Source organism: Lampris incognitus, chromosome 2, assembly GCF_029633865.1.
Source record: "Lampris incognitus isolate fLamInc1 chromosome 2, fLamInc1.hap2, whole genome shotgun sequence".
Classification (NCBI taxonomy): domain Eukaryota; kingdom Metazoa; phylum Chordata; class Actinopteri; order Lampriformes; family Lampridae; genus Lampris; species Lampris incognitus.
The window spans coordinates 18,699,029-18,726,467 of NC_079212.1; the positions used below are offsets into that span (position 1 = coordinate 18,699,029).

The following is a 27,439-nucleotide window of genomic DNA, read 5'->3' on the forward strand; positions in this document are numbered from 1 at the left end:
CACTTTTGCACTGGGAGACGCTGGTGGCCCCATCAAAATCAGTGGTAGTGTTTCCAGGGCAGGAGATGCAGTAGTTCTGTCTGAATTCAGTCTGGTAGGTCCCCAGTGGGCACCGGATGCACCGGTGCACTGTAGTGTTATAGTAATGACCTGGAGAGCACTGAACTGTGGATTGGGAAACAAATGCATACACAATGCACTATTGATTAAGCAAACATTATTTTATACAAGTCTTTATGCATGCTCAATAATCCAGGTAAGGAAACCACAGAAAGTGATTAAGTATAAACTAGTGGGGATTTTGTATGTGGTTGGAGTTTCGGAACAGATGAGCATTTTCCAAACACCGCATCTCAGTTGCTTTCAAACCCCAAAATGCTGTGTCAAAAATCGGTCCACCCCAAAGATCGGGTCCCCCGGCACAAACAGAGCAATGTATTGTACGCTGTTAAGTGCCGGGAGGATTGCTGTGACTTGTACATCGGGAAAACCAAACAGACGCTGGACAAGAGGATGCTAACACGTCGGCCCAGGACTCCACAGTCTACACCACGTACAGGCCAGTGGCCACTCTTTCAAGGATGAGGATGTGCACATCCTTGATAGGGAGGGACGCTGATTTGAACGGGGAGTCAAAGAGGCCATCTATGTTAAAAGGGAACGACCATCCCTGAACCGAGGGGGGGGGGGCTAAGAGTACATCTGTCACCATATGAAACCAATCATTGTTTTCAGTCGTTATGCCACTGTATTGTTTATAAGGGTGTGGGGATACCTGCAGTCAGCTCAGACTGAAGAGGTCCCTTAGATGAGTGATGAAACTTTTCTCTCAATAAACGTGTCCCGATGAACTGATTCAACTTTGTGATTATTTTATATAGAAGATTTCATACTTTAAAATGCAATGCAGTGCACTTAACATTAAGAGTGCACAGGTAAAAGTAGGCGATGACGAGAGAATAAAGAGTGAAGAAAATATAAAGGAATAATAGAATGTAATCACTATCAGATTTACAGCCAATAAAAAGTATAGCAAATCAGGAGAGTTACTGAGTATTAAGCTCATTCATTGGTTGTATGAGAGAAGAACAAGCTGACCTTTAACTTCACAGTCATGGAAGGAGCTGGCACCTTCCCGCTTGGTGCTAAGCCCTCCGCCGCAGGGAAAGCAAAGGGTTCGTCCCAGGTCGGGCTGGTAAGTCCCCTGCGGGCAGGGCTGGCAGGGTTTGAACCCATCATTGGAGAAGTACCCAGTGGGACATTGGCCTGGAATTGATTTAGAGAAAACTAACTGCAGATTCATGATGCAAAAGATACTCAGAAGCACTGACAGCAACTGAATGGGCATGGATGTTTAATAGTGTTTCAGAGAGGGAAGACCATGCTACCTGCACATGACGAGATGTTACGAGCCCCGGCGGGCCCGTGGCCATCGCTGCCCGGGCAAAGGTCGCAGGCCAGCTGCCCCTCCTTTTCCTGAAATGTACCCGGTGGACACTGGACACAACGCTCCTGCTCACCATGGTAATAAGACCCAGGCAAGCATCTGACTGAGAAAACACCCAGAGGGAAGAGCACGCCAACATAAACCAACAACATCTTGTGAAGCAGAACATAACCAAACGTTAGGCGAATTTAGGCTACACTCAGACTGTACCAAGTCAATGGTTATCTTGCATCTAGGAGAGAACATTTACTAAATGCTAGTGAAGGTATAATCAGGGGTTGATTTGAGGGGGGATGCAAGGGGATGACATCCTCTCAAACAAATTGACTAAATCCACCTCGGAAGTCCATCACAAAACTAAATGATAAGACCAGAGATGTGTTTATTAATGAGGTTTAAAACAGATTTTAAATGTGTTTGGTATAGGAAAATCTTTCGTGATTGAGAATATATGGACCAAAGGCTACAGTTATAAAGGTGACTGTAGTTTTTGAATTCACCCCGTCCCAACCACCAGGGCGGTTTTCCTCACCAGACCCCACCATCTTAACTGAACATCTGTTCTCGCTCCTTCCATCTAAAAAGGTTACCGAAGAATCAGAATACACACCACCGGTCTCAGTATTAGTTTCTCTCCACAGGCAGTCAGGTTGCTGAACAGCTGACGTACCCATATGGACCTTATATATTTGTGCTATTGTGTACTTTTTGTTTGTGGACTTTTACCCGATTTTTCTCCCAAATTTGTACTTGGCCAATTACGTCACTCTTCCGAGCCATCCCGGTCGTTGCTCCACCTCCTCTGCCGATCCGGGGAGGGCTGCAGACTACCACATGCCTCCTCCAATACATGTGGAATCGCCAGTGCTTCTTTTCACCTGACAGTGAGGAGTTTCACCAGGGGGACGTAGCGCGTGGGAGCATCACGCTATTCCCCTCAATTTCCCCTCCCCCCCAAACAGGCGCCCCGACCGACCAGAGCAGGCGCTAGTGCAGCGACCAGGACACATACCCACATCCAACTTCCCACCCGCAGATACGGCCAATTGTGTCTGTAGGGACACCCGACCAAGCCGGAGGTAACATGGGGATTCGAACCGGTGATCCCCATGTTGGTTATTGTGTACTTTTTTATATTGCATATATAATATATGAATTCTGTTTACATAGTCTATATGTAGGTCTGGTGTAGGGATGGTGTGGCCTTGTGTCCTTTGAGTTAAGAGAGAGAGAGCCAGAGCATAAAGATTTTCATTGTATCAACAACACATGATAATAAAGTTGAACTTGAACTTGGTCTTTTTATCTTTACAAATCGACCACTGGGTATAGTAGCTAATCTAATAATCCTGGTCAATCTGTGCTCCAGTTTTACCACATCGTCCGCTGTCCTTCTCTCGGCCTGGGCCACAGTTGTCCTGACTGACGGCGCTCTGGGGCAGTTTCTGGGCTACCTCATACTCCAGCCCTGCCACTCGAATCAGGAAGCGCTCCTGATTGATGGACTTCTTCAGAGCCTTGATGTACGTCTTCACCTGCTTCTCCATTCGCTGCCTCAAGCAGCTGAGATTGCAGCTGCCTGGTCATGGTTGATAAAAACATACAACACTCAGTACTCCGTTATTTCTACACATCTAATCTCAGTGTCATATATGAAGTGGAGAATATTTCAACAACCTTTTTAAGATGTCGAATTGTATGAAAAATGCAGTTAATCTGCACTGCACAGCATGTTTTGTATTAGTAATATTGATTACATCCATTGACTGTACACCGTATTGATCACACGGCCAATACAGGCGGTATTAGTTGACCATTAATTTTATGAAACGAGATGCCCAGGCTGACCTGTGGTGTCACCAGGTTTGACCTCAGCTTCCAGCTCCAAGGTGATGCGTGTCACCTCCTTGTTAGAAGGGTTGCGGGCACGTCGCCCTTTAGTTTTCTTGGAGGAGTCACATTTCAGGTTGACAAATGTCACCAGGCAGTTACTGCAGGGCTGCCCACCTCCTGTAAAATGCATAATATTACATCGTCTAAATTATTTTTTTTTGTTTTTCTTTTTATCTCAATCGCTAATGTAATAAATTTACCTCCATTTTATATGCTCTTAAATTGCTTTTTACCATCAGTTCCTTGTTGATTTCTCAAGTATTTGTAAACTCTTTTTATTGTACTGTTGCTGCTTTTGATGGTTTTAATTTGCTTCTTTCTAATGTAAAGTACTTTCAGCTGCATTTCATGTATGAAAGGTGCTAGTACATGAATAAAGTTTATTATTATTATAAGTCGATGATGCATCACTGTGTAACAATATGTATGTCATTCATAAATTGGTTGGGAGTAGAGGTCAATAATCCTCTGAGCATGCTTAGGCAGCACAACAGTGGGTTTTTTTCCCTATTACAACATCAATAGCTAATGTTCACATGTATTCGATGGCAGCTGTAGAGCAAATTGCCCATTTCCAAATTCGTCCATTGGAAATGAATTACCTGGACCTAGCGTGCGGCCCCTGTCCTCTGTCCGTCCAGTCATCTTAGGGTGTAGGTGACACTTGGCATCTTTGATCTTAAAAGAGGCTGTCTGCTTCACTGGGGGCGCCAGAGTCTCTACAAGCAAACACAGTACAGTGGGTGGCAGGATCCAGGAACTTCATGTGGTTGTCAACAGTATTACAGAGCTCAATTTAGCATGAACACAAAGTTGAAAAGGAGATTTCTGTGAAGTTCTGACTGCATGATTTGGCTGCTTAATAAACATTAGGTTAAATGGATCTGAAAGGGAACAAACCTATGCAGCTATGACTGCTGCTGGCATTGAGCCTGGTAGATGACTTCCCTTTGAGGATAGGGATACCACAGCTTACTGAGAAACTGTTATCCGACTCTGCAAAAGAGCCCGCATACATTGGTTTAAACATTTGAAGAAAGTCAGCAAAGCAAGTGTGGTTAAGCTGGTCAGGATGCTGAAGACATGCTGTCTTATTAAACAAAATGTAGCGTGGGCCAGAGGATGTTACACACCTGACAGGTAATGTGCTTTAGAGGAACAGGTGAGGGAGCAGCTCTCCTTCTTGCCCGTCTTACTACAGGTCAGGGTGGCCTTTGGAGCTATGAGCCCAGGAGGACATTTTACCAACTCTAAAGGGAAATAACAACAACACCGAATTACATGCCATCCTAAAGCAAAACACAAACCAGATCCTGCAATTAAAAATATGTCTACTGGCAAAACCTCTCTCTCTTCTAGTACCAGAACAAGTGACACCAATATTTATATGCTATGAAACTGATATATTCTTTTGTTCTTAGCATGAACTTTACTTTAACCTTTGGACATGTGAAGTTCCATTAGCATGTGCAATATGTTTCCTTGCTACCTTATGTCAAACCACCACATTGCCTCAAGTATTTTGAACTATTTTAGTTAGTTTCTGTTTCTACATTTTTACTTGTTTTAACTTATCAACAACTGCACTACTTCAAATATTTTGCATTATTTAAGTTATTTCATATTTCTATATTGTCATTCATTTCAACTTAGTTACTCTTTTTAAACCTTGTAACTATTACTTCTGTGTGTATTGTGTGTCTAAATTTCCTTTCAGGCATTGAACTCAAGGAGTCCAAGACTCACTTCTGTTGTACTTCGGCAAAGGCAATAAAAAAAGCACTGAACTGAAATGAACTAAATTGAACTTGAATTCTTCCACTGCAACTCCAAGCCAGTCATATTTGAGCGTGCTTGTGTGCTAACCACTAGGGGGCAGTAACGGTACATACCAATGCAATCTTTCTTGTTCCAGTGCAGCTTGTACCCTGGTGGACAGGTACATTCGTAGCCCCCCTGGGTGTTGACACAGCCATATTTACAGCCCCCTCGGTTTATACTGCACTCATCAATATCTGTGAAATGGACGTGTGAATTGGTAAGTACGAGTAACATTAAAATCAAGTTACACAAGTACACTTGCACAGTTGTTTTATAGACTTTCAAATGTTGGAGATGGGGTGGGGTGGGGGGGGGGGCGAGAGAGACCCATTAACAAACCCAAGACAATTCCAGAATCCCTGAGGAATAGTCAGGCCCATTTAATGAAAGTGAATCTAACTGCCGGGAGAGAGCTGGCATCAATTTTCTCAAATTACACGATAGAGAAACTGGTCTATAAAGACATAATACAGATGGCAGCGATGAATGAGAAGTTGCGTTGAGGTCAGGTTATCCTGTCAGATGTCAGCTCCCGGGAAGATTAATGTATGCGCGTGTAAACGGAAGTGAATATTTTTCTATTTTGATGTCACCACATGGCATTTCATGATAAAACCCCTCCGTTCTTTGCCAAGGAAGACTTGGAGAGACTTGTGGTGATGAGTAAATTGTATCACTTTTTAACACACAAGCAAAACTAAAACCACTTAAACCATTGTGGCGCGAGATGCCAGTTGCCTGCCTTTGGATGCCAGACAGAAAATTACTTTTCTGGCCGGAGTTGAGGATGCACCAGGCTGGGGATAAGCGGCAGAGACAACGGAAAGACAGAGATAATAGCAGTGATCGATGATGTGGCACACCGATATGAAATGCCCTCTCTTGTGCTATTCAATTATCCATCATGAATAAAACCAGTTTAAATGGCTGTCGACTCCCAGACGGAGATGATGACTTCATCAACTGTTTGCTGCCGATGTTGTTGGGAGTTGTTCTGTAAATCTATGAGAGATGCGCTCGGTCACGTGAGGCAGAGATCTCCGACCTCCATTTCTTTTTTTTTATTTGATTTTTCCCCCCCTTTCTCTCCCTAATTGTAGCCGGCCAATTGCCCCACTCTTCCGAGCCGTCCCGGTCACTGCTTCACCCCGTCTGCTGATCTGGGGAGGGCTGCAGACTACCACATGTCTCCTCCCATACATGTGGAGTCGCCAGCTGCTTCTTTTCACCTGACAATGAGGAGTTTCGCCAGGGGGATGTAGCACTTGGGAGGATCACGTTATTCCCCCCAGTACCCCCCCAAACAGGCACCCCAACTGACCAGAGGAGGCGCTAGTGCAGTGACCAGGAGACATACCCACATCCGGCTTCACACCTGCAGACACAGCCAATTGTGTCTGTAGGGATACCCGACCAAGCCGGAGGTAACACGGGGATTCCAACCTGTGATCCCCGTGTTGGTAGGCAACAGAATAGACCGCTACACTACCCGGATGCCCCGACCTCTGTTTCAACCAACCTGAAACGATAAGGAAGGAGAGCAAACATCTCTTGAAAAAGGGGTTAGTCTGCAAACAACTGTTGTTTTGATAGCTCCCACGCTTTGTCAACCAAACACATTAACCTTCTGTCAACCTCTCTTCAAATCTGTCTTGTCTTTTGCATATCCAGACGGAACAAAACTGATGGAGTTAAGGAATCAAAGGATAAGAGAAAGTGATTAAGAAGTTTGCGGGGGCGTATCTGAAGTCAAAAAGTTGGGCTAGTCTAAAGAGACGATGACTGACTGGAGAAAGCTCTCGTATCTAATACCCAGAGGAGGGTATTTTTTTGTGGTGGATGGCTCACTTTGGGATAATCTTATCCATTATCTTTCCTCCTTTTTCAGTCCTCTGTCACAAAGGGGCAGCAATTTTATGTATGGGTATACTTTCCATCCATCCATTATCCAAGCCGCTTATCCTGCTCTCAGGGTCGCGGCGATGCTGGAGCCTATCCCAGCAGTCACTGGGCGGCAGGAAGGGAGACACCCTGGACAGGCCGCCAGGCCATCACAGGGCCAACACACACACACACACACACACACACACACACACACACACACACACACACACACACACACACACACACACACACACACACACACACACACACACACACACACACACACAGCTAGGGACAATTTAGTAAAGCTGATTCACCTGATCTACATGTCTTTGGACTGTGGGAGGAAACCCATGCAGACTCGAGGAGAACATGCAAACTTCACACAGAGGATGACCCGGGACGACCCCCAAGGTTGGACTACCCCAGGGCTCGAACCCAGGACCTTCTTGTTGTGAGGTGGCCGCACTAACCACAGCACCACCGTGCCGCCCTGGGTATACTTTATCATTTACAATATTGTTTGTGTTATGATGCCTATGTGAAAGTGACCGCTTTGCTATTTTCTCATGTGTAAGGACCTGACTTCATTCAGGCATTCACACACACCATCTTTTTTTCTCCAAAGTCCCGGGACTCAACTGGAAGAGTCTGTTGAGTTTCTGTGCAGGTCAACAGGTGACTCGACGCTAGCTGAGCCACGGTAAGGATCAACATTAATTTTTCTGCGATATTTCTCATTTCTGCCGACAATTTTTCTGCATCGATCATGTCGCACTATGAAGTGAAAATAATCATGTTCCTGGAAGGAGGACCGGCTGGAGAACAGTTTCAGGCCTGAGAGTTAAAGGGGAGTCGTGTTTGCCTTCCGGACACTGCTTGACAGTGGGTCAATGACCTAATTGGGGTTTTTGAGGGTAAGTCTATTGTTAAAGCGGCCCAAGCGCAGCTTCTCTGGATTGTTTGGCAGCTACACTTCGGTTGATAAGCCACACAGGGAATAACAAAAGCTCGGTGAGGACTGGGGGTGTGAAAGTGGAGAGGAGGAGCTCCATAAATCTGCGGTATATCCAACATTTCCGACAGCGCGGATGAGAAGAGAGAGAGAGAGAAGGAATCATTCATCACCAACTCTCTCAACAACTGTGCAAGGAGGCCTTTCCTCTAAACGGCACTCTAACCCATGGTCATTATGTTATCACTTCAACCATGAAAACTTTTTAGTGTTTTCTCTTACTGGAAACGACACTACACATAGTCCACTATCTGACTTAAGTTAGTTCTTGTGAACCTGGGGCAGAGGCAACCCACTGCAGATACTGTGCTGCAAAGCTGCTAAGAGGGGTTTTACGAATTTTTTGGTCGACATTCATTCTTTGGTAGCTCCTGCATTTGTTTCTTTTTTTTATCTTGATATACTTTATTAATCCTCGTGGGGAAATTATGCTCTGCATTTAACCCATCCTAGCTGTGTAGCTAGGAGCAGTGGGCAGCCGCCATGCAGCACCCAGGGACAAACTCCAGTTCGTCTTGCCATGCCTTGGTCAGGGGCAAAGACAGGAGTACTAACCCTAACATGCATGTCTTTTTGATGTGGAGGGGGGGGCACCCGGAGAAAACCCACCATAGACACGGGGAGAACATGCAAACCCCACACAGAGGATGACCCGGGATGACCCCCAAGGTTGGAGAATCCCGGGGTTCGAACCCAGGACCTTGTTGCTGTGAGTCGACAGCGCTAACCACTGGGCCACCATGTCGCCCTTTAAATAGAAGAGCGAGAGATGTAGTGGTGTTTTAGAAAAACAGGTGATTTTAAGATATGCAGCAATGAGGTAATGCATCTCCAGTCGTGGCAACGTGTCCCGTCTGTGCTTCATCAGATTTCCTGGGGAATCCGACCCAGAGACAAGCATTTGTACTCGTTATATTGCAATATTTACTCTTCTCGCTGATGAGCTTGTTTGATTATGTCAGTCATGTAAAGGGATCAAAAGTAAATTAAGACTGCTAATCAGTGAAAAACTCCTCCTAGCTGCTTTGAAATTCTTTTCTTTTTTCTGCTTTTTGAGGGGTTTTCATCTTTCCCATCTGAGTGAAGTGTTAACACAATCCCCTTGATCCTGCACATTTGCAAATTCCCTCTCACTCCTATCAGTAATATGGCAGAGACTACATTCTATTGTGACGTTCCTGAGCGATGGACCTGTCAAACAATGGGAGAAGAATGATCATATTATTGCCAAACTATGTATTCAGAGTGCACAAGCTGTCTCTCTCTGTCAGTCCCACACCTACTGTGAGGCCCTCGGGCAACAAAGAGAGCAGCCGATTCTAACTGGTGATACACAAACGCCTTCAAAGAGTCGCCCAAACGTCTTGATACGCTCCGGCAGGCCTCTCGCCCCCTGCCACCCAGATCTAGCATATGCCCACACAACACACACACACAAAACCTAAGGCTGTCTCTCCTACTACTTCCATACGTAAGTGCCCAATTTTGCTGATGGCTATGCCCTTACCGCAGAAGTGCTGCTATTCAGGGTATGAAATATATTGCAGCTTTCAGGAGAACTCACTTTTTGCATGGGGGGGGGGGTCATATAATGAGTGATCACAAATGAGTCATTGGTATTTAAACCATCCATGATACAAGCATATATATTAAACTTGTTCTAAATCAGCAGATCTGTGTCTCAGACACAAATATTAAAACAAACCCCCAGTGATAAAACACAGCAAAAGAGAATAGCGCACCATAATTTCCCTGCAAATAAGAAATGGGTAGGTCACATGCAAGGCCATGCAGCAATAAAACAGCTTATGAAACACAAACACAAAAGCATGGTATATTAGCGAAAAATAAATAAATAAGAATAACAATAAATTCATGAGCGTAGATAAATTCTTCTCTTATTGTCAGTTTGGGCCCTGTGATGGACTGGCAGCCTGTCCAGGGTGTCTCCCCGCCTGCTGCCCAATGACTGCTGGGATAGGCTCCAGCATCCCGTGACCCGAATTCGGATAAGCGGCTTGGATAATGGATGGATGGATGGATGGCCAGTTTGCTATTATGTCATTACATTTGGATTGTGTTCACAGAAATAGCACAGCTTTATATTTCTTTATATTAAACGAGTCATGAGTCCCCCCCATTAAACTCAAGTTTTCACTTCAAGAATGCATGTGCAACATAATTCATCACTACAGAAAACTATATAGATGCATCCACACAGCAAAAGTGTGGCAAATACAATTTGGAAATTAATTTAGAGATGCCCTAAAATTTTAGTGGAAGCCCCATCTTGATCCATGGCTCTCTGTGTCACCCAAACAGGGTGTTAAAGCAGAGGAATTGTTTCTTTTTTCTTTTTGGATTTTTCCCCCTTTTGTCCCCAATTGTACTTGGCCAATTACCTCACTCTTCCGAGCCATCCCGGTCACTGCTCCACCCCCTGCCAATCCAGAGAGGGCTGAAGACTACCACATGCTTCCTCCGATACATGTGGAGTCACCGGCTGCTTCTTTTCACCTGACAGTGAGGAGTTTCACCAGGGGGATGTAGCAGGTGGGAGGATCACGCTATTCCCCCAGTTCCCCCTCCCCCCCGAACAGGCGCCCCGACCTACCAGAGGAGGCGGTAGTGCAGTGACCAGGACACATACCCACATCTGGCTTCCCACCCGCAAACATAGCCAACTGTGTCTGTAGGGATGCCCGACCAAGCCTGCAGTAATACAGGGATTCGAACCGACGATCCCCGTGATGGTAGGCAATGGAATAGACTGCTACACTACCTGGCGAGGAAATGTTTCTGATGCGATCTTAAAGTTTTCAATTTCTGGTGGATTCTGTCCTTCCCAAAAAAGGCTTACTAAAGGAAAGGTCAGCAGATGAGATCAGGATCCAGAATTACAGTGATGGACTGGAGATTGATGGTGTAAGTGTGTGGCATGGACGGGCGAACTGACGTGTCAGTTTACCTCCACAATGTGCCAGGCCATAGAGAACATAGCCTTTATGACAGAGGCATTGGAAACTGCCAGCAGAGTTGACGCAAGAATGGTCACAGGCTCTGTCGAAGGAACATTCATCAATGTCTGTGAAGAGAGAGAGAGAGACAGAGACACACAGAGAGAGAGAAACATGGTTAGAATACTACATTTTAATAATAGTTGAACAAAAACTGCTTTCAAGCCAGGTTTGTGTTTTCACCTCATCATGGGTCTTCTTTGTTTTGCATAACGGTGGGTTCAATAATATATCATTTGGGTAAAGAAATCCTCGGAGAAGAAGACGCAACTTGTTTGGTGTTTGCCATGGCGGCCGACCTCCTCCAGTCATGTACTGTTCCCTTCAATACACAGAGGTATTTTTGAAATAAGCAGCAACCTCCGCAGAGTCAAAATGCCCACTCTTCACCTGATAATAGGAGCTCGAGGGCTGTTTTCACATCCAAAGCACCCTGCCAATTCCCTTTTCCTCTTTTCCCTGCACAACCAGTGCCCCGATGTTGTTATAACCTTTGCTTTTTTCCCCGTGCCCATGAATTAAATAACTCATGCTTCTTTCTTAGAGGCCATGCAGTAATTATTTGTCTGAATAACAATTTTGAATTTCGAAAAATTTGTCATAATACGAGCCCCACTGAGTGTTAGAAACCCATGTTAAAGGAGCTGATCTCCCGTGGCCCGTGACCGATCACCTATCTACTAAACTCTGCCAGTTTAACCACATGTACAACCCACCCACCACTAAAAAGATCCTTCCTGCGTACAGCCATACCTTTTCCACTTGGTTTTCTCAGCCTACCCTCTGCAGTGCCGCAGAACATGATCATCACATCTTCCCCAGTTAAATACACTCCTGATGACTTGGTCTTAATTTTTAATTTAATGTCGACCCCCATACAAAGAAAAACAAAGTGGCAGTACTGAATCTTAACTGGAGAATCGGCTAAATCAAAAATGACAAAAACGAGGCACCCAAGAATATCATGCTCTCGTCTCCCCATTATTTTTTTATGAGCGATGAGGCCCAGTTCAAATGCATAAATATCATTCACAGGCTATCCTGCAGAAAAACAGTTATAAATGTGTTACCCTGAAGGAACCAGGAAGCAAGATTGACTACTGTCAATGGTTTTTTACCACACAAAGAATCCTTGTAGTTTCCTAGTAGGCATTATCTCTCTTACAATTGAACTCTATCCAGTCCGGTGAAGTTAAGCTGCTTAACTTGAAGGTTTACTACTGGGCAGGTCTTCTGGGGGAGCCCCTCCAACCAAAGAGGTGATTTTGGGCCGAGATTAAAAAAGTTACAAAGTGATCGGTTTACAAAAGAGTACACGGGAAGACTTCAGCGCTGGAAGAGAGACATGGGATGATGTTCAAAAGTTTAAATGAGCCACCTTTATTTCTTTTGTTCTGCTACAACAATCCGACAAAAGAGGATTTCAGCCTTCTCACTAGGGCTGGACAAAATATCGATATTACATCGATATCGTGATGTAAGACTCGATATCATCTGGGATTTTGGATATGGTAATATCGTGATTTTTTTCGTGATTCTTCTTTCCATTGCCTTGCTCAGGGGCACAGACAGGAGTATTAACCCTAACATGCATGTCTTTTTGATGGTAGGAAGAAACCGGATCACCTGGAGGAAACCCACACAGACACGGGGAGAACATGCGAACTCCACACAGAAAGGACCTGGGACGGCCTAGAGTTCGAACCCAGGACCTTCTTGCTGTGAGGCAACAGTGCTAACCACTGGGCCACCATGCCACCCCTTATATGAGATAAATGTTGTCTTCTCCTGGTTTTAAAGGCTGCATTACAGTAAAGAGATGCAATTTTCTGATCTTATTAGACTGTTCTAGCTGTTATATTATTTATCTCTACCTATTCAAGACATCATATCCACATTACTAATGAGTGTTTATCAAAAATGTCCCCGTGTAAATATTTTGTGAGGGCACCAATAGTCATCTCTACAATATCGTCAAAATAAAATATCGAGGTATTCAGTCAAAAATATCGTGATATTTGGTTTTGTCCATATCGTCCAGCCCCATTTCTCACCAAGGTAAAAACAATAAATAATTAGAATTTCAGCTACATAATAAGTTTCACTGCTAGTGTATTTCTATACGAGTGACAGTGGAAGGTTTTTCACCTTATTATACTCTTGTTCACTATTCAGAGGTCAACACAGTCAATTTCCCACCATGAAAAAAAAAAATCATACAGACTTTGTCTAACCCCCCGGTGGCCCCGGAGTATTCATAATAGTGATATGAGAAGACAACCAAAAGCAACATAAGATGTTATGCATCATTCAAAAGTCCATTAAATTGGGCATATTAGGATTTTACTTATATCAGCACACTGTTTGTCTAGTTGAAGAGTCTAAAACCTTCTCGGTATCAAACTCTCAGAAATTGGCAGGGGTGACCAAGCTTGGAAAAAAACCCTGCAAAAAATGAAATTTGGATAAATCACTGTGTTGTGTTGCACTATGCCAGAGACTAAATGAGTGAGGAAAACACAGGACTGCACCAACCCTTATTTACCGTGCACGTAGAGGGAAGGAATGCACTGGGTTGGCAAGACTGTGCCACAAAAGGCTGTACGTGCAAGACACCCTGGGAGGTACAAACGATGAAGAGCGACACCGGGAACACGTGGCTGCAGTCTTTCAAACACGAACGATCAGATCGACTCACAATCCATCCCACTAAGTGTGTTATTTGTGAAGTCAATCGTTCTTTCTATGGAAGACTGAAAGAGTGAGATACGAATCAGAGGAAGAAAGAAAAGAGGCAAGGCCTGGGGTTCCCATTTCCAGCAGTCACCATTTCTCCTCAGTTCTGCTGACTCATTCAATCAGAACCCCCCCCCCAAAAAAAAAAAAAAACATAAAACAAAAAACAAGGTGGCTCAACCTTTCACCTCAACTTCCACTCTCACACTACATGGAGAAGCCATTAAAGGTTACAAAAGAATAATGCCAACAAACAAAGAAAACTACTGTTTACATAAAAGAGATAACAGCTAGATCGTAGATGCTCCCTTTGGAAAGGACGTGGGATCTGATAAAGATGCTCCCACAGTGCCCTCTTTCAGATTAGCGAGGATGAGGCGGGTGGAGATAGGGGGTTGAGGAATGCTAAGAGGTGCTCACCCGGGCCGGGCCAGACCTGCCCCATCTTGACTGATGGGCCATGGGGCTGTTGACAGGAGGGAAACACCATGACTGTTCAAACTGAGATAAACTCAAAATTCAGATCACACATCCATCCAAACAGCTCATGGTGAACAGCAAACTTATATGGAGGTGTGACTTTATGTTACAAGGCAGCAAGCTTTAGCAAGGAGTAAATTGAGACTTAAGATCCAGTTCAGTAGGGCTAAACGATACTGGAAAAACAATGAGGTTTTTTTTTCTCAATATGCATTGCAATATTAAAGAATAAAAAGGAGTTACATAATTTCACCAGATATCTGCAGACTAACTTTCAAAGCTCCATTTGCAAATAATTTACCGCCATAGCAATGATTAGGCTGATTTTAGAGGGGAAATAAGGCAGTACTCCAGGGAAATAAGGCAGTAATCCAAAAAGTCATTAAATCAGACAACATTATATGATTTGTCAGATGTGCTAGAATATTTTTCTCTAGGAATAGTCCTAAAAAAGGCAGATCTTTTTAGATTTCACTGAGAGCTTTAGCCTAACATGACTGATGGGCCCAATTTGCCTTACAATCCTTTGCAATGTGACTATTCCCCGTGTTCATACTGCAATGTCAACACTGAAATAATACAGTCCAGCCTTAACTTTCAAACTTACTGAAAGCCAAAGCATCTAACAATGAACTTAATCCAAGTTTGTCAATGCACCACAAGTATTATGTATAACCACTGCAATGTGGATTTCTGTTTGCTATAAAAGCATTTTATTGGACAACACAGTGTTCAATGCTCTGCCTGATGGGCATAAACTTGCAGAATTTAGCCCGACTTATTCATCTTTGTTGTATAGCACTGCTTTGTTCTTTATTTGCATGACTTTTTGTGTTATTTGCTGTATTGTTATCATTATAATCATCATTCTCTAAAGCAATAACTCAAGAGGCAGAGTTCTGGAAAAACACAATCATCGCAGCCACATATGAGAGATAACACCAATGATTACAGCGTCTGAAGTAATTGAAAATCGTGAAGAGAGATATTGGAATAGACAGGTGACTCAGAGATGTGGTGTACAGCAGAATGTGCAAGTCTGACAACCCTTCTCTCGACAAGAGGTGAGCTTTATCGAGTCTCTTCCCTGCAGACATAACATACAGCTCCAAACAAGCACAACACTCCTTCAGAGTAGCCCCCATGCACCCAAACAGCACATGGCTGAGATGGCGAAGGCACAGTGCCAGGGCAAAAGGCTGCATTTTACATTCCATCATACACATGCTACATTTTATGAGTTATCATCATCTTGGTGTATAACACATTCTGCATCCACAAAATAAATTCGTCAATGGTTGATTTAAAATGATGAGATAAATATGCGACCAAAAACAGATTTTAAGGTGCAGGAAAAGCGGATTTGCGGCAGACAGTGACAGATACTGTTAGGTGTACATTTTCACTGACCGCATCTGATATCGATGTTCTGTGTATGACTCGGTGGTGTAGTGCGAAACCCCTTGCTTGACATTGATGTGTACCATGCTGGATATTGATTGACCACATCAGTTAAATTGCAGAATGTAAAAGGCATGTCCTCTGTTTTTCCACTCGGAACGAGAGGCTGCGTTCAGCCCCGCAGTCCTAGCCTGCATGTCTTCTCTCAGCAGATGTTTCTGTAGTGGCTTGATTCATCCAAAACCCAGAGTTTGTTGAGTTGGAGCTCTAATTCCCCGCACCTGTGTTCGGCTACGGCAAACTCTTTATTTGTTCTGCGGTGAGGTTCTCCAGCTCCTGCTGAGCAACAGCTACCACCAAATCTAACAGACAAACAAGCTAGAGAGGCCTGGTTTAGACCGTTTCCTCTCAGCGGGCTTCAGTGAAGACAATTAAAGTGAAGGAGCACTTTCAGCCATCATGGTGACATCGACAATATCATCCAACTTCTATCCTTAGGAGTAAATTTGAGGTTAGTTGCTCTAATCAACAAACCCAATCTACACTGTGCTCTTAGAACACATTACAACAAATGGAAAGCCCGTTGTGTGGTACTACCTACAAATGATGCTGCAGAGGTGATATGTAGTATTTACAGAGTCAATAGTACACTCTTCACTATAGTTTTCAATGAGTTTTCCATAACTTTTAGCTTAATTTCCCAGACCAAAAGAAATCTTTGTCTAGAGTTGCCACTGAAAAGGTGTGTTTTTTTTTGGGGACCCCCCCCCCCTTTTTCCTCCCAATTGTATCCGGCCAATTACCCCACTCTTCCGAGCCGTCCCAGTCACTGCTGCGCCCCCTCTGCCAATCTGGGGAGGGCTGCAGACTACCACATGCCTCCTCCGATACATGTGGAGTCGCCAGCCGCTTCTTTTCACCTGACAGTGAAGAGTTTTGCCAGGGAGACGTAGTGCGTGGGAGGATCACACTATTCCCCCCAGTTCCCCCTCCCCCCTGAACAGGCACCCCGACCAACCAGAGGAGGCGCTAGTGCAGCAACCAGGACACACACCCACATCCGGCTTCCCACCCGCAGACACGCCCAATTGTGTCTGTAGGGATGCCTGACCAAGCCGGAGGCAACACGGGGATTCGAACCGGGATTCCTGTGTTGGTAGGCAACGGAATAGACTGCTACACTACCCAGACGCCTGAAAAGGCATGTTTTAACACTGCATGGTGTGAAAGTCAGTCTTTATTTCACTTACTGTATATGAGCCAACACTCTACTCTTAGCTTTTACGAGCCATACTTTGTCCACTTGTCGAAGCCACTAATTGTCCCCCAGTATACTGTTGACAACATAGCTAGCTAACTGATACAAAAAGCTAGCAAGCGGAGGCACATGTAAGTATACCGAGACAAACTATTGCATGCACCAGAGGTGTAAATGCCCAGTCCAGAAGGTAAAAGTCCTCACTGTGTATTTACCCCACCTATATGTACTAAACCAACTGATTCCACCAACTAGTTTCCCCTACCTAGCTGAAGAATAGTCTAGAATCACCCGGTTTAGTGCATGGGTGGAGCAAATACATGGTGTGGTGTTTTACTTTGTGGACTTGGTTTGTAAACTCCTGGCATAAGGGAAATTTCTATGCCCCGCCGCGACGGTTTCACCAGCTTACCTCTTCTTTTTTAATTGGCTGATCGATCTTTGACAGAGATAATGCTGCTTTAGTTACGATTTCCATGACCTTTTCAAATTTTTTCCGAAATTGTAATTTTCCATAAACTTCCCAGGACCTGGAAATTTGTTTTTTCCAATTGGTTTTTCATGACCAAATCCGGTATTTAAAGTGACTGAAAGGTGGTCAAACGGGCCCTTACCTTGACAGGTCCTCTCATTAGTCAACAGCTTGTAGCCCTTCTTGCAGCTGCACTCGAAGCTGCCCACGGTGTTCCGGCACACGTGGTCACAGCCCCCATTGTTGAGACGGCATTCATCAATGTCTGTGGACAAATCATACAGAACGTTTGAATACATCTCAAGGTATTGGCAACCACAAATACAAGTATACAGGAAAAGAGCCTGACACAAACTGAGAATTGGATGTTGAAGGTGAAATGCACGCCATGAGATGGTGCGTGAGCTACCCAAAAGTGGGGCAAAATTCTTCCCGCTCACAAAGCTGGTATTTGTGTATTGTAAAGTGACGACACAAAGAATAAGCTTCAAGATTTGTTTTTTGTTTTTCTCTGGCCCTCAAAAGGACTGAGAGCCAAGTCTGCGTGTAGTTGTAACCAGATGCAGCCGTCACGCAGTAAACCCTCACCATGGCATGCGTCATCATCCATTCCCTTTCGATTGTTCTTCTCTGAAGCTTTTTGCAGCCAATAGCTGATCGATATATCATCTGTATATTCGAGCTTTGATGGCGTCGCTCACAGTGTTTCTAATTAATTTTAAATCATCACAAATGAGGCAGCACATCTCTCGGGGGAAAACGTCATTGTAAGGTTGAATTAAATGCGTCCAAAACAGGACAAAATAATCCCCTCCTCAATCCTTGATCATTGTCTCCTCTCCTTTCAAAGGGTCCCTGGCCTGCAACGAGGCCTTGTCTTCTGCTGCCAGCATTGTCTGGAGTTTGTTTTCCTTTTGTTCCCTCTCAAACCAAACTAATAAAAGCCAATGTGCTTTTATCTGAATTTCTAGAGTTAAGTTAAGCCCTTGAGGGGAGGCAGAGCCCTATTCCTGCCTTTCTGACAACACAAACAGCTCGGCAAATTTCTCCTCTTTTCTCTTGTCTTTCATCTCTTTGTTTTCTTGGTTTTCTCTACTTACCAGTCCTCAGATATAATCAATTATGTTTTACTTCCAAAACTCCAGGCAGCGACACAGCATTCACAGAAAAAGAGGATTACGGTAATGCCAAGGATCAACTGTCTTGAAAACCGATGGCATCACAAAATTATTAGTCAGGATAAGCTGCTGGAAAACAGAAGGCGGTGTCAGAAAGGTGGAATTAATAAAAAGAATGAAACCGTGGAAGGGACTCGGTAGGCGTGAATCGGTAAGAAAATAAATTAGTTTAAGTGGCTTAGATAGAGAGAAAACCGATAGACCAGATTTAAAAGGTGTAAACAGAGGAAGGTGCCGTGATGACTGACAGGATAATAATAAAACTCACAATGCACAAAGCACAGGTAAGAGCAAAAAGGGCACAGATAATGCTGTTGATTGACAGACAGACACACAGAGCAGACAGGAAGTGAATAACAATGGGAAATAATGGGGACTGCCGAAGTGGCGATGGTGTGAGAGCCGAAGGGGTGCGGGGGGTATGAACTGTGGACCGGACTACCTTTGCAGGTCTTGCGGTCGGGCTGCAGAGTGAAGCCAACAGGGCAGCTGCAGCGGACCCCTGTCACTGCGTCATGACACGTGCTGTCACAGCCGCCGTTGTTCACTGCACAGGTCTCTGCAAGGAAACAAACAGTCAGACTGTTTTGTGAACAAAAAAAACCCCTCCTTTTTAAAATCACTATCTTTAACAACACACTTCCCATAATCTAGTGTACACTTGCATCCAAACCAACGCCAGGTATTGAAAAGGTCCACTAAGCATCAATCACTCTTGTGCGTTAGAAAGACATGCATCAGTACGGGTGGAAAGAGAAGCACAAACAGATTTTCCAATAAATCCAGCTCTGCGGTGAAATGTACATATGAATAGAGGATCCTGCATGTCGAGGAAAGTAAAAAAATTTTTTTTTTAAATCCAGTAGCTGAATGAGATTATCACCACCGTACCAAAGCAAACCTCGAGGATCAGAATAATGAGGGAAAACAGTCATTAGGAAAGGTTAGGTCTATGACAGCCCAACCGAGGGTTTCATGCTTGTCGACCCTTTTGTGCGTGTGTGTGTGTGTGTGTCTGTGTGTGCGTGTTTGTGTGTATTTGTTTTTTTCAGCGAGTTGAATTATGACATCCAAAACTTTCTTTGTAGAAACATTTGGCTGCCTCGCCACATCTTACAAGTATTAGCTCGACTTCCAGGCTGATACGATCAAAAACACAATTTTTTTCCAATTTTGACAAAGCCTTCCAGGTATTTTGGAGATAAAAAAGCAATTTCAGCCACCCATTCCCCGCATTAGCGAGACTAATTTGAAGAGAGGGAGTGGAGAGAGTCAAGAAGAGACAGCCAAGGTCTCATCTCCTAACGCTGGCAAATTCTAAAGGGGCTTTAATTTAAAGAAATGATGCTATCTGTAACAGTTTTAAGGTGAAGTGTTATCCATTATACTTTTAAAGCAGCTTTGCAGATGGCCAAAAGCATGCTGGAACGATAGCAATTTGAAGACCCCTCCAAAACCTATAGCAATCAGATTAACTTGGTGCAGGTCAGCTGGTCATCCATGCAGCTTCATAACTTTCCCCTTAAACACTGAAGAGTACCAACTGGCTTGCTGCAGTCCCACAGCCCATTTCATAAAAACACCCAGCTTGCACCACGGCACTAGAGAGGGAATACTGCTGCACGGGTTTTCACAGGGAAGGAAGATCCCTAAAAGCAGACACTTAATCCTTCTCACTCATATGTAAAATTGAACTGCAGGTAGGACACATAAGGGGGTTTAAGTCAAGTTCCTGTCGCAAATATTTTAAACTTAACTGCAGACTGCTCACATGCGACAAAGCAAAACAGGTGCTTACAGAGGTGTCACTGGGTAATGTAATATAACTTGCCGTCGTGACTTATACATTATTTCTATACTGTACGTTGTAGGGATGACACTTCATTTGCGGCCATCATACTGAGCAGTCTTCTATGTCTCTTTGGAATGCTACTAAAATTCAATGCAAAAGTGTCCGCCAGTAGGGTGCCCAGGTAGCGTAGTGGTCTATTCTGTTGCATACCAACATGGGGATCGCCGGTTCGAATCCCCGTGTTACCCCTGGCTTGGTCAGGCGTCCCTACAAACACAATTGGCTGTGTCTGCGGGTGGGAAGCCAGATGTGGGTATGTATCCTGGTTGCTGCACTAGCGCCTCCTTGGGCCAGTCGGAGCGCTGGGGGGGGCTCCAATCAGGGGGGAGGGGGAAATGGGGGGAATAGCGTGATCCTCCCACGCACTACACCCCCCTAGCAAAACTCCTCACTGTCGGGTGAAAAGAAGCGGCTGGTGACTCCACATGTAGCGGAGGAGACATATGGTGGTCTGCTGCCCTTCCCAGATTGGCAGAGGGGGTGGAGCAGTGACCGGGACGGCTCGGAAGAGTTGAGTAATAGGCCAGGTATAATTGGGGAGAAAAGGAAGGGGGGGGTCCGCCAGCAAAATCATTGGCGGAAGATTTGTGAACGTTAAAGTTGCAGACACATTTCTGCACAATTTTGCCGATGTTTCAGAGACAAACAAAAGACTTCTCAGCATTATGGCTGGTAATGGCTAATACAGTATTATCCCTACAACACAGAGAGATAATGTTAAAAGTCATGACTGTTTCCCTTCAACTGTAGCAACAGCTCAATAAATGGTTAACAGTTCAGTTCAGAGAATCCAAAGGACATCGCTGCTACAGACTGAACAAGGCCAGATGCCGCTTTCTGGGTCTGTCTGGCACCAAATCACTGAGACAAACTCTTGGTACATGTAAATGTATTTTAATTTTGCGAATTTTAGTCAGATCCTTTCCATGTCAAAGACATCTCGAAGAAGTACAGAGATCCTAGGGACTGTTGAGGACAGACGACTTTATCGTTTATATTCATTCGCAACAAAGACGTGGGTGTGGGATATTGTTGGTTCAACATAATTGCAAACTGTGGGGCGGCGACAGCTGGCAGACAGGGCAGCAAGATAGTGTCAGGACTTGCTTCCAAAACGCTTAGTCAAGAAATTATCTCACCAAAGAGTAATAACCATGAGTTACGAGGTCAAAGAAATATTTACACATTTCAGTTTTATGGAGAGAGGGAGAGACACAGTCCTTGCTTGGCATGTGTGTGTGTGCGGGTTGTGTGGTCTGGATGCAGACCAGCATATACTGTATACAGAATAGATTTGGACCAACAATTAGCAGTTATTAGATCAATGTAAATACCCCCCGATCTGATGACTCAGATAGACTCAGATATTTCCTGTGTTTGGTCTCTGCAGGATGTGTTTCATATACATGTTGAAATTCAGATAGTTCACAGGTTACTTCTACCAGAAGCCACAGCATTCTTGGCTATTGCAGTTTTTGACTTGGAACAGAACTGTTGCCTAGCGCCCACACTGCAAATGGCATAGGTCACTTTCATTAACGGCAAAGAAAATACCTCAAAGGGCAAGAGAACAGAACGGTGCATCTCAAGAGGGATGTTACTGGCATACTGGTCATTAGCAGTAATTGTCTTTAGAAAGAAAAGTATCAATCTTTTTTATTTTTGGACGCCCCCCCCCCCTTCTCTCCCCAATTGTACCAATTACACCACTCTTCTGAGCCATCCCAGTCACTGCTCCACCCCCTCTGCCGATCCAGGGAGGGCTGCAGACTACCACATGCCTCCTCCGATACATGTGGAGTCACCAGTCGCTTCTTTTCACCTGACAGTAAGGAGTTTCGCCAGGGGGAAGTAGTGTGTGGGAGGATCATGCTATTCCCCCCAGTTCCCCCTCCCCCTGAACAGGCACCCCGACCGACCAGACGAGATGCTAGTGCAGCAACCAGGACACACACACCCACATCTGAATTCCCACCCACAGACACGGTCAGTAGGGACGCCCGACCAAGCCAGAGGTAACACGGGGATTTGATCCGGCGATGCCTGTGTTGGTAGGAAATGGAATGGATGGACCGCCATGTCACCCGGACGCCCCATATTTTTCCTTTAACCATAACAATCATACTTTGTTCATGTAGGGGCCTGCAGTGGTGTAGTGGTCTAAGCATTGGCTTTGCTGTCCATGATGCCTCCCTGCCAGACAAGCTAAATCATTTCTATGCCCGCTTCGACAAGGACAATACTAACCCAGCCACAAAAATCCCCAGCCACCCAGAAAACCAGGTGCTCACTCTATCAGTCGCAGAGGTCAGAGAATCACTGCGCAGAATGAACACACGGAAGGCTGCCGAACCAGACGGCATACCGGGTTGGGTCTACCGGGAATGTGCCGATCAGCTGGCTGAGGTCTTCACACCTGTATTTAACCTCTCACTGTCCCAATCTAAAGTCCCGGCATGCTTTAAGACCACCTCTATCATTCCTGTCTCCAAGAAACCAACATCCACATGTCTGAAGGACTACCGACCCATAGCACTCACCCCCATTGCCATGAAGTGCTTTGAAAGACTGGTTCTGGCTCACATCAAAAACATTATCCCCCCCACATTCGACCCACATCAGTTCGCCTACCGTCCCAAAAGGTCTACTGAGGATGCCATTGCCACTGCCTTACACATTGCTTTGACCCACCTTGAACTTAACAACACATACATCCGGATGCTGTTTATAGATTACAGCTCTGCCTTCAACACTATCATCCCGCCAAACTAACCACCAAACTCCTCTCCCTTGCCTCAACCCCTCCCTCTGTAACTGGATCCTGGACTTCCTGACCAACAGACCTCAGTCTGTTAGGTTAGGTGACCACTCCTCCTCCACCCTGACCCTCAGCACAGGTGCCCCTCAAGCCTGTGTTCTGAGCCCCCTCCTGTTCTCCCTCTTCACCCACGACTGCCTGCCAACTCACCCCTCAAATGTTATAGTTAAGTTTGCAGATGACACCACAATCATTGGCCGTATCACCAGCAATCACAAGACGGCCTACAGAGACGAGATTGAGCACCTCACATCATGGTGTACCACCAACAATCTTGTCCTTAATGTGCAGAAGACAAAGGAGCTGATTGTGGACTTCAGGAGGTCTAGAAGCTGCAGCCACTCCCCCATACACATCAATGGGGTGGAAGTGGAGCGTCTTTCCAGCTTTAAATTCCTTGGAGTCCACATCAGCGAGGACCTTTCGTGGACATTAAACACCCAGGCCCTTGTGAAAAAGGCCCAACAACGCCTGCATTTCCTGAGGAGGCTGAGGAGCGCCCGTCTACCCCCCAAAATCCTCACCAACTTCTACCACTGAACCATAGAGAGCATCCTGACCAGCTGCATCTCAGTGTGGTACGGCAACTGCACCTCAGTAGACCAGAAAGCGCTGCAGCGGATCGTCAAGGCGGCCCAGCATATCACCGGTACCCAGCTCCCAGCCATAAAAGACATTTATCACAAAGACTGCCTTCGAAGGGGTCTGAGCATCAGCAGAGATCCCACCCACCCCAACCATGGACTGTTCTCTCCCCTGCGCTCTGGGAGGCGCTACAGGAGCCTCAGAGCCCACACTACCAGGCTCAAAAACAGCTTCTTTCCACAAGCTGTTGCCCACCTGAACCTGGCTACCCACTGAATGTCTGTAGATATTTTTAAATATTTTGTACTCCAGCTCTTTTCTAACTTATTTTTAGCTTTTAGTCTTCGTGTGTATATCTTATACTGTGTTTGCTGTGTTTGTTTTGCACTGTTTGGTGAAGCCACAGCCCTCGTTTCATTTTTAACATGTGCCTGCACATTGTTTTTAATGACAATAAAATTGAATTGAATTGAATTGAATTGTGTCGATGCAGTTGCCCACTGGGGACCGGGGTTCGCGCCCCGGTCTCGTCAGATCCAACTATGGCCGGACTCGATGAAGCAGCAATAATTGGCAACAGTGCCTTCGGGAGGGGGGCAGAGTCGGCTTGTGTTCGTCACATGAATGCGTCTCTGTGTGTGTCGGAAAAAGCAGTGGTTCGGCCTGGATTCGCCTTGTCACGAAAGTGGCGAGGCATCTCCCTCGAGACTGCCGGCTGGAGAGATGCAGTTGGCGAACGCATGCAGTACGAGGGTGGGTGTTTGAACTGAAATAGGGATCGATTGGCCACTAAACTGGGAGAAAAATACATACAGGGATTCTCTCCCATTCAGCCAAAAAAGCATCATGCCCTTATCCCACTGGACAAAAAACACACTAACACCTGCTAACATCTGGCTTTTATCTTTTTTTTGGAATGTTCCCACTTTTTCTCCCCAATTCTACTTGGCCAATTACCCCACTTTTCCGAGCCGTCCCAATCATTGCTCCACCCCCTCTGCTGATCCAGGGAGGGCTGCAGACTACCACGTCTCCTCCGTTACATGTGGAGTTGCCAGCTGCTTCTTTTCACCTGACAGTGAGGAGTTTCACCAGGGGGATGTAGCACGTGGGAGGATCACGCTATTCCCCCCAGTTCCCCCTCCCCCCTGAACAGGCGCCCCGACCGACTAGAGGAGGCGCTAGTGCAGCGACCAGGACAGATATCCACATCAGGCTTCCCACCTGCAAACTCGGCCAATTGTTATCTGTAGGGACGCCCGACCAAGCCGCAGGTAACACGGGGACTCGAACAGGTGATCCCCGTGTTCGTAGGCAACAAAATAGACTGCCACGCCACCCAGACGTGCAAATATATATTTTAATGCCACTATCTCGAGATAACGACTTAATCATTAGTTTTGTCAAGATCATGAGAATTTATCTCGAGAAAAAAACTTTTATTTTTTTGAGATCACAGGATAATTATGGAGAACTCGAAAATGAGTATCTGGTTCATTTGATCACTACTGATTTCAGCCTTCACGATCACTGTCATGACGGTCAAGGAGGATTCATAAGTGAACAGTAAGTCAAGGCAAAAATGTGTAGTTTTGTTTGCTGCAGTTATGTCATTAGAGCAGACAATCTCATTTTATAGTAGCCAAAGATGTGAACGAATAATTAAGCCGTGATCTCAAGATTATAGCATTAAAAGAAATAATTGCAAGCACAACCATTCTCGGCTTTTGTAGTTATGAGGATAATTTAGGGGGGAAAAAAACAACTTCTGAGGTGATTGTTCTTCCGATGGCCAAAAGTCCATGATAAGTGCACAAGTGCTGTGGAGAATGAGCCTGCAAATCTTATGTTAGGTTGCAGCTTTGAAAGGAGACTAAAAAGTACTGTAATCCATCCATCCATCCATCCATCCATCCATTATCCAAGCCGCTTATCCTAATTAGGGTGGAGGGATGCTGGAGCCTATCCCAGCAGTCATTGGGCGGCAGGCAGGGAGACACCCTGGACAGGCTGCCAGGCCATCACAGGGCCCACAAAGACACACCTAGGGACAATTTGGTGTGGCCGATTCACCTGACCTACATGTCTTTGGACTGTGAGAGGAAACCGGAGCACCCGAAGGAAATCCACGCAGACACGGGGAGAACATACAAACTCCACTCAGAGGATGACCTGGGACCACTCCCAAGGCTGGACAACCCCGGGGTTCGAACCCAAGACCTTCTTGCTGTGAGGCGACCACACTAACCACCGCGCCGCCCCAGTATAGTAATCTTTTCTTAAAAAAGACAGAATCCTGGGAAAACAAAAATAACCGAGACAGATTAGACTATTAGATTGTAGTGTGTGGTAAACTCATTCCTGAGTGCAGAGCTGGAAAAAAAAAGGTATTGTTGTAAAAAAAACAATGACTCATTTCTGACACTGAACAGGCGATACCTTTTGCAATACTCTTCCCGTCTCTGTATCCCCTCATGTGGTGATTAAGTCGTACATTTCTTTGATGTATGAAGGTTTGACCCATCCTCACAAATTTGTGTGTATTTTTCCTGGCATCGTAATCAAATCCATAATAAAAACACTGAGGCTGAAAATTAGGCTGAATTCCATTACAAGATTAATGTGATGATTAGCAAATGCCTCAAAGATATTTTCTAATTTGTTTTCCTAATGCTCACATGACTACAGTTCTAATGAAACAAACAGAGCCTTACGATAAAGCGTCATTAAGACAAATTTATGTGGAACATTAGATGGAACATACATTCCATGTACTTGATTATTTCCATGAGCTTATGCAAACAAATGCCAGTGTACGAAGAACAAGACAGGATATGGGATCTGTGTTTCATCATTTGCACGGCACGGCGTTGAATCACGGCGAGGCCATTGGCTTCCTCATCAAAGCTAGTAGGCAGCGATGATAACAGCTATGGGTGCCAGAGAAAGTGCAGAGTTAATTACCCTCAATAGGATCAAAGTCGCATCAATACAGTAAACCCAAAGTCAATAGTCTATTCCTAAACACCCATCACAATAGCTGGATTAGAGGGGCAAACGCTTGTGAGGGGGGCAACATGACCTGTTGCTAATGAATTTTATAAGACTTAAGGGATAATCCTGTTTTTTTATAACCTGGGTTTTACTTTCAGAATTTTACCATCGTGCATATCGGCAATGATACAGGCTTCATTTTGGGGCTTTTGGACATGGGACCACCGCTACATACAGCAGTACAACAGCATCTTATGGGGCAATACAACACGATCCTTAAACCTGTCTCTTTTTTTTTTGACCCCTTTTTCTCCCTAATTGTACTCGGCCAATTACCCCACTCGTTCGAGCCATCCCGGTCACTGCTCGACCCTGTCTGCTGATCCGGGGAGGGCTGCAGACTACCACATGCCTCCTCCAATACATGTGGAGTCGCCAGCCGCTTCTTTTCACCTGACAGTGAGGAGTTTTGTCAGGGGGTCATAGTGCATGGGAGGATCACGCTATTCCTCCTAGCCCCCCCCCCAACAGGTGCCCCGACCTACCAGAGGAGGCGCTAGAGCAGTGACCAGGACACATACCAACATC

At 45.1% G+C, this 27,439-nt stretch overlaps 1 protein-coding gene and 1 long non-coding RNA gene across 2 annotated transcripts in view; one reads left to right on the forward strand and one right to left on the reverse strand.

Moving 5' to 3' along the window:
• The window catches only part of scube3 (signal peptide, CUB domain, EGF-like 3), a 112,990-nt gene that overhangs the window by 5,823 nt on the left and 79,728 nt on the right, over positions 1–27,439 (reverse strand). The window contains exons 8-19 of the mRNA XM_056272826.1: positions 19,045–19,161; positions 17,567–17,689; positions 11,029–11,145; positions 5,233–5,355; positions 4,474–4,590; positions 4,241–4,336; positions 3,943–4,059; positions 3,296–3,457; positions 2,823–3,026; positions 1,389–1,550; positions 1,099–1,266; positions 4–165 (exon numbers count right to left, since the gene is read on the reverse strand). Coding sequence (XP_056128801.1) covers positions 4–165; positions 1,099–1,266; positions 1,389–1,550; positions 2,823–3,026; positions 3,296–3,457; positions 3,943–4,059; positions 4,241–4,336; positions 4,474–4,590; positions 5,233–5,355; positions 11,029–11,145; positions 17,567–17,689; positions 19,045–19,161 — 1,668 coding nt within the window. The remainder of the gene's footprint in view (positions 1–3; positions 166–1,098; positions 1,267–1,388; positions 1,551–2,822; positions 3,027–3,295; positions 3,458–3,942; positions 4,060–4,240; positions 4,337–4,473; positions 4,591–5,232; positions 5,356–11,028; positions 11,146–17,566; positions 17,690–19,044; positions 19,162–27,439) is intronic.
• LOC130106644 (uncharacterized) lies at positions 7,486–12,705 on the forward strand. Its single transcript, XR_008809756.1, has 3 exons — positions 7,486–7,542; positions 7,674–7,748; positions 12,688–12,705. It is a non-coding gene; the product is annotated as an uncharacterized LOC130106644 (long non-coding RNA).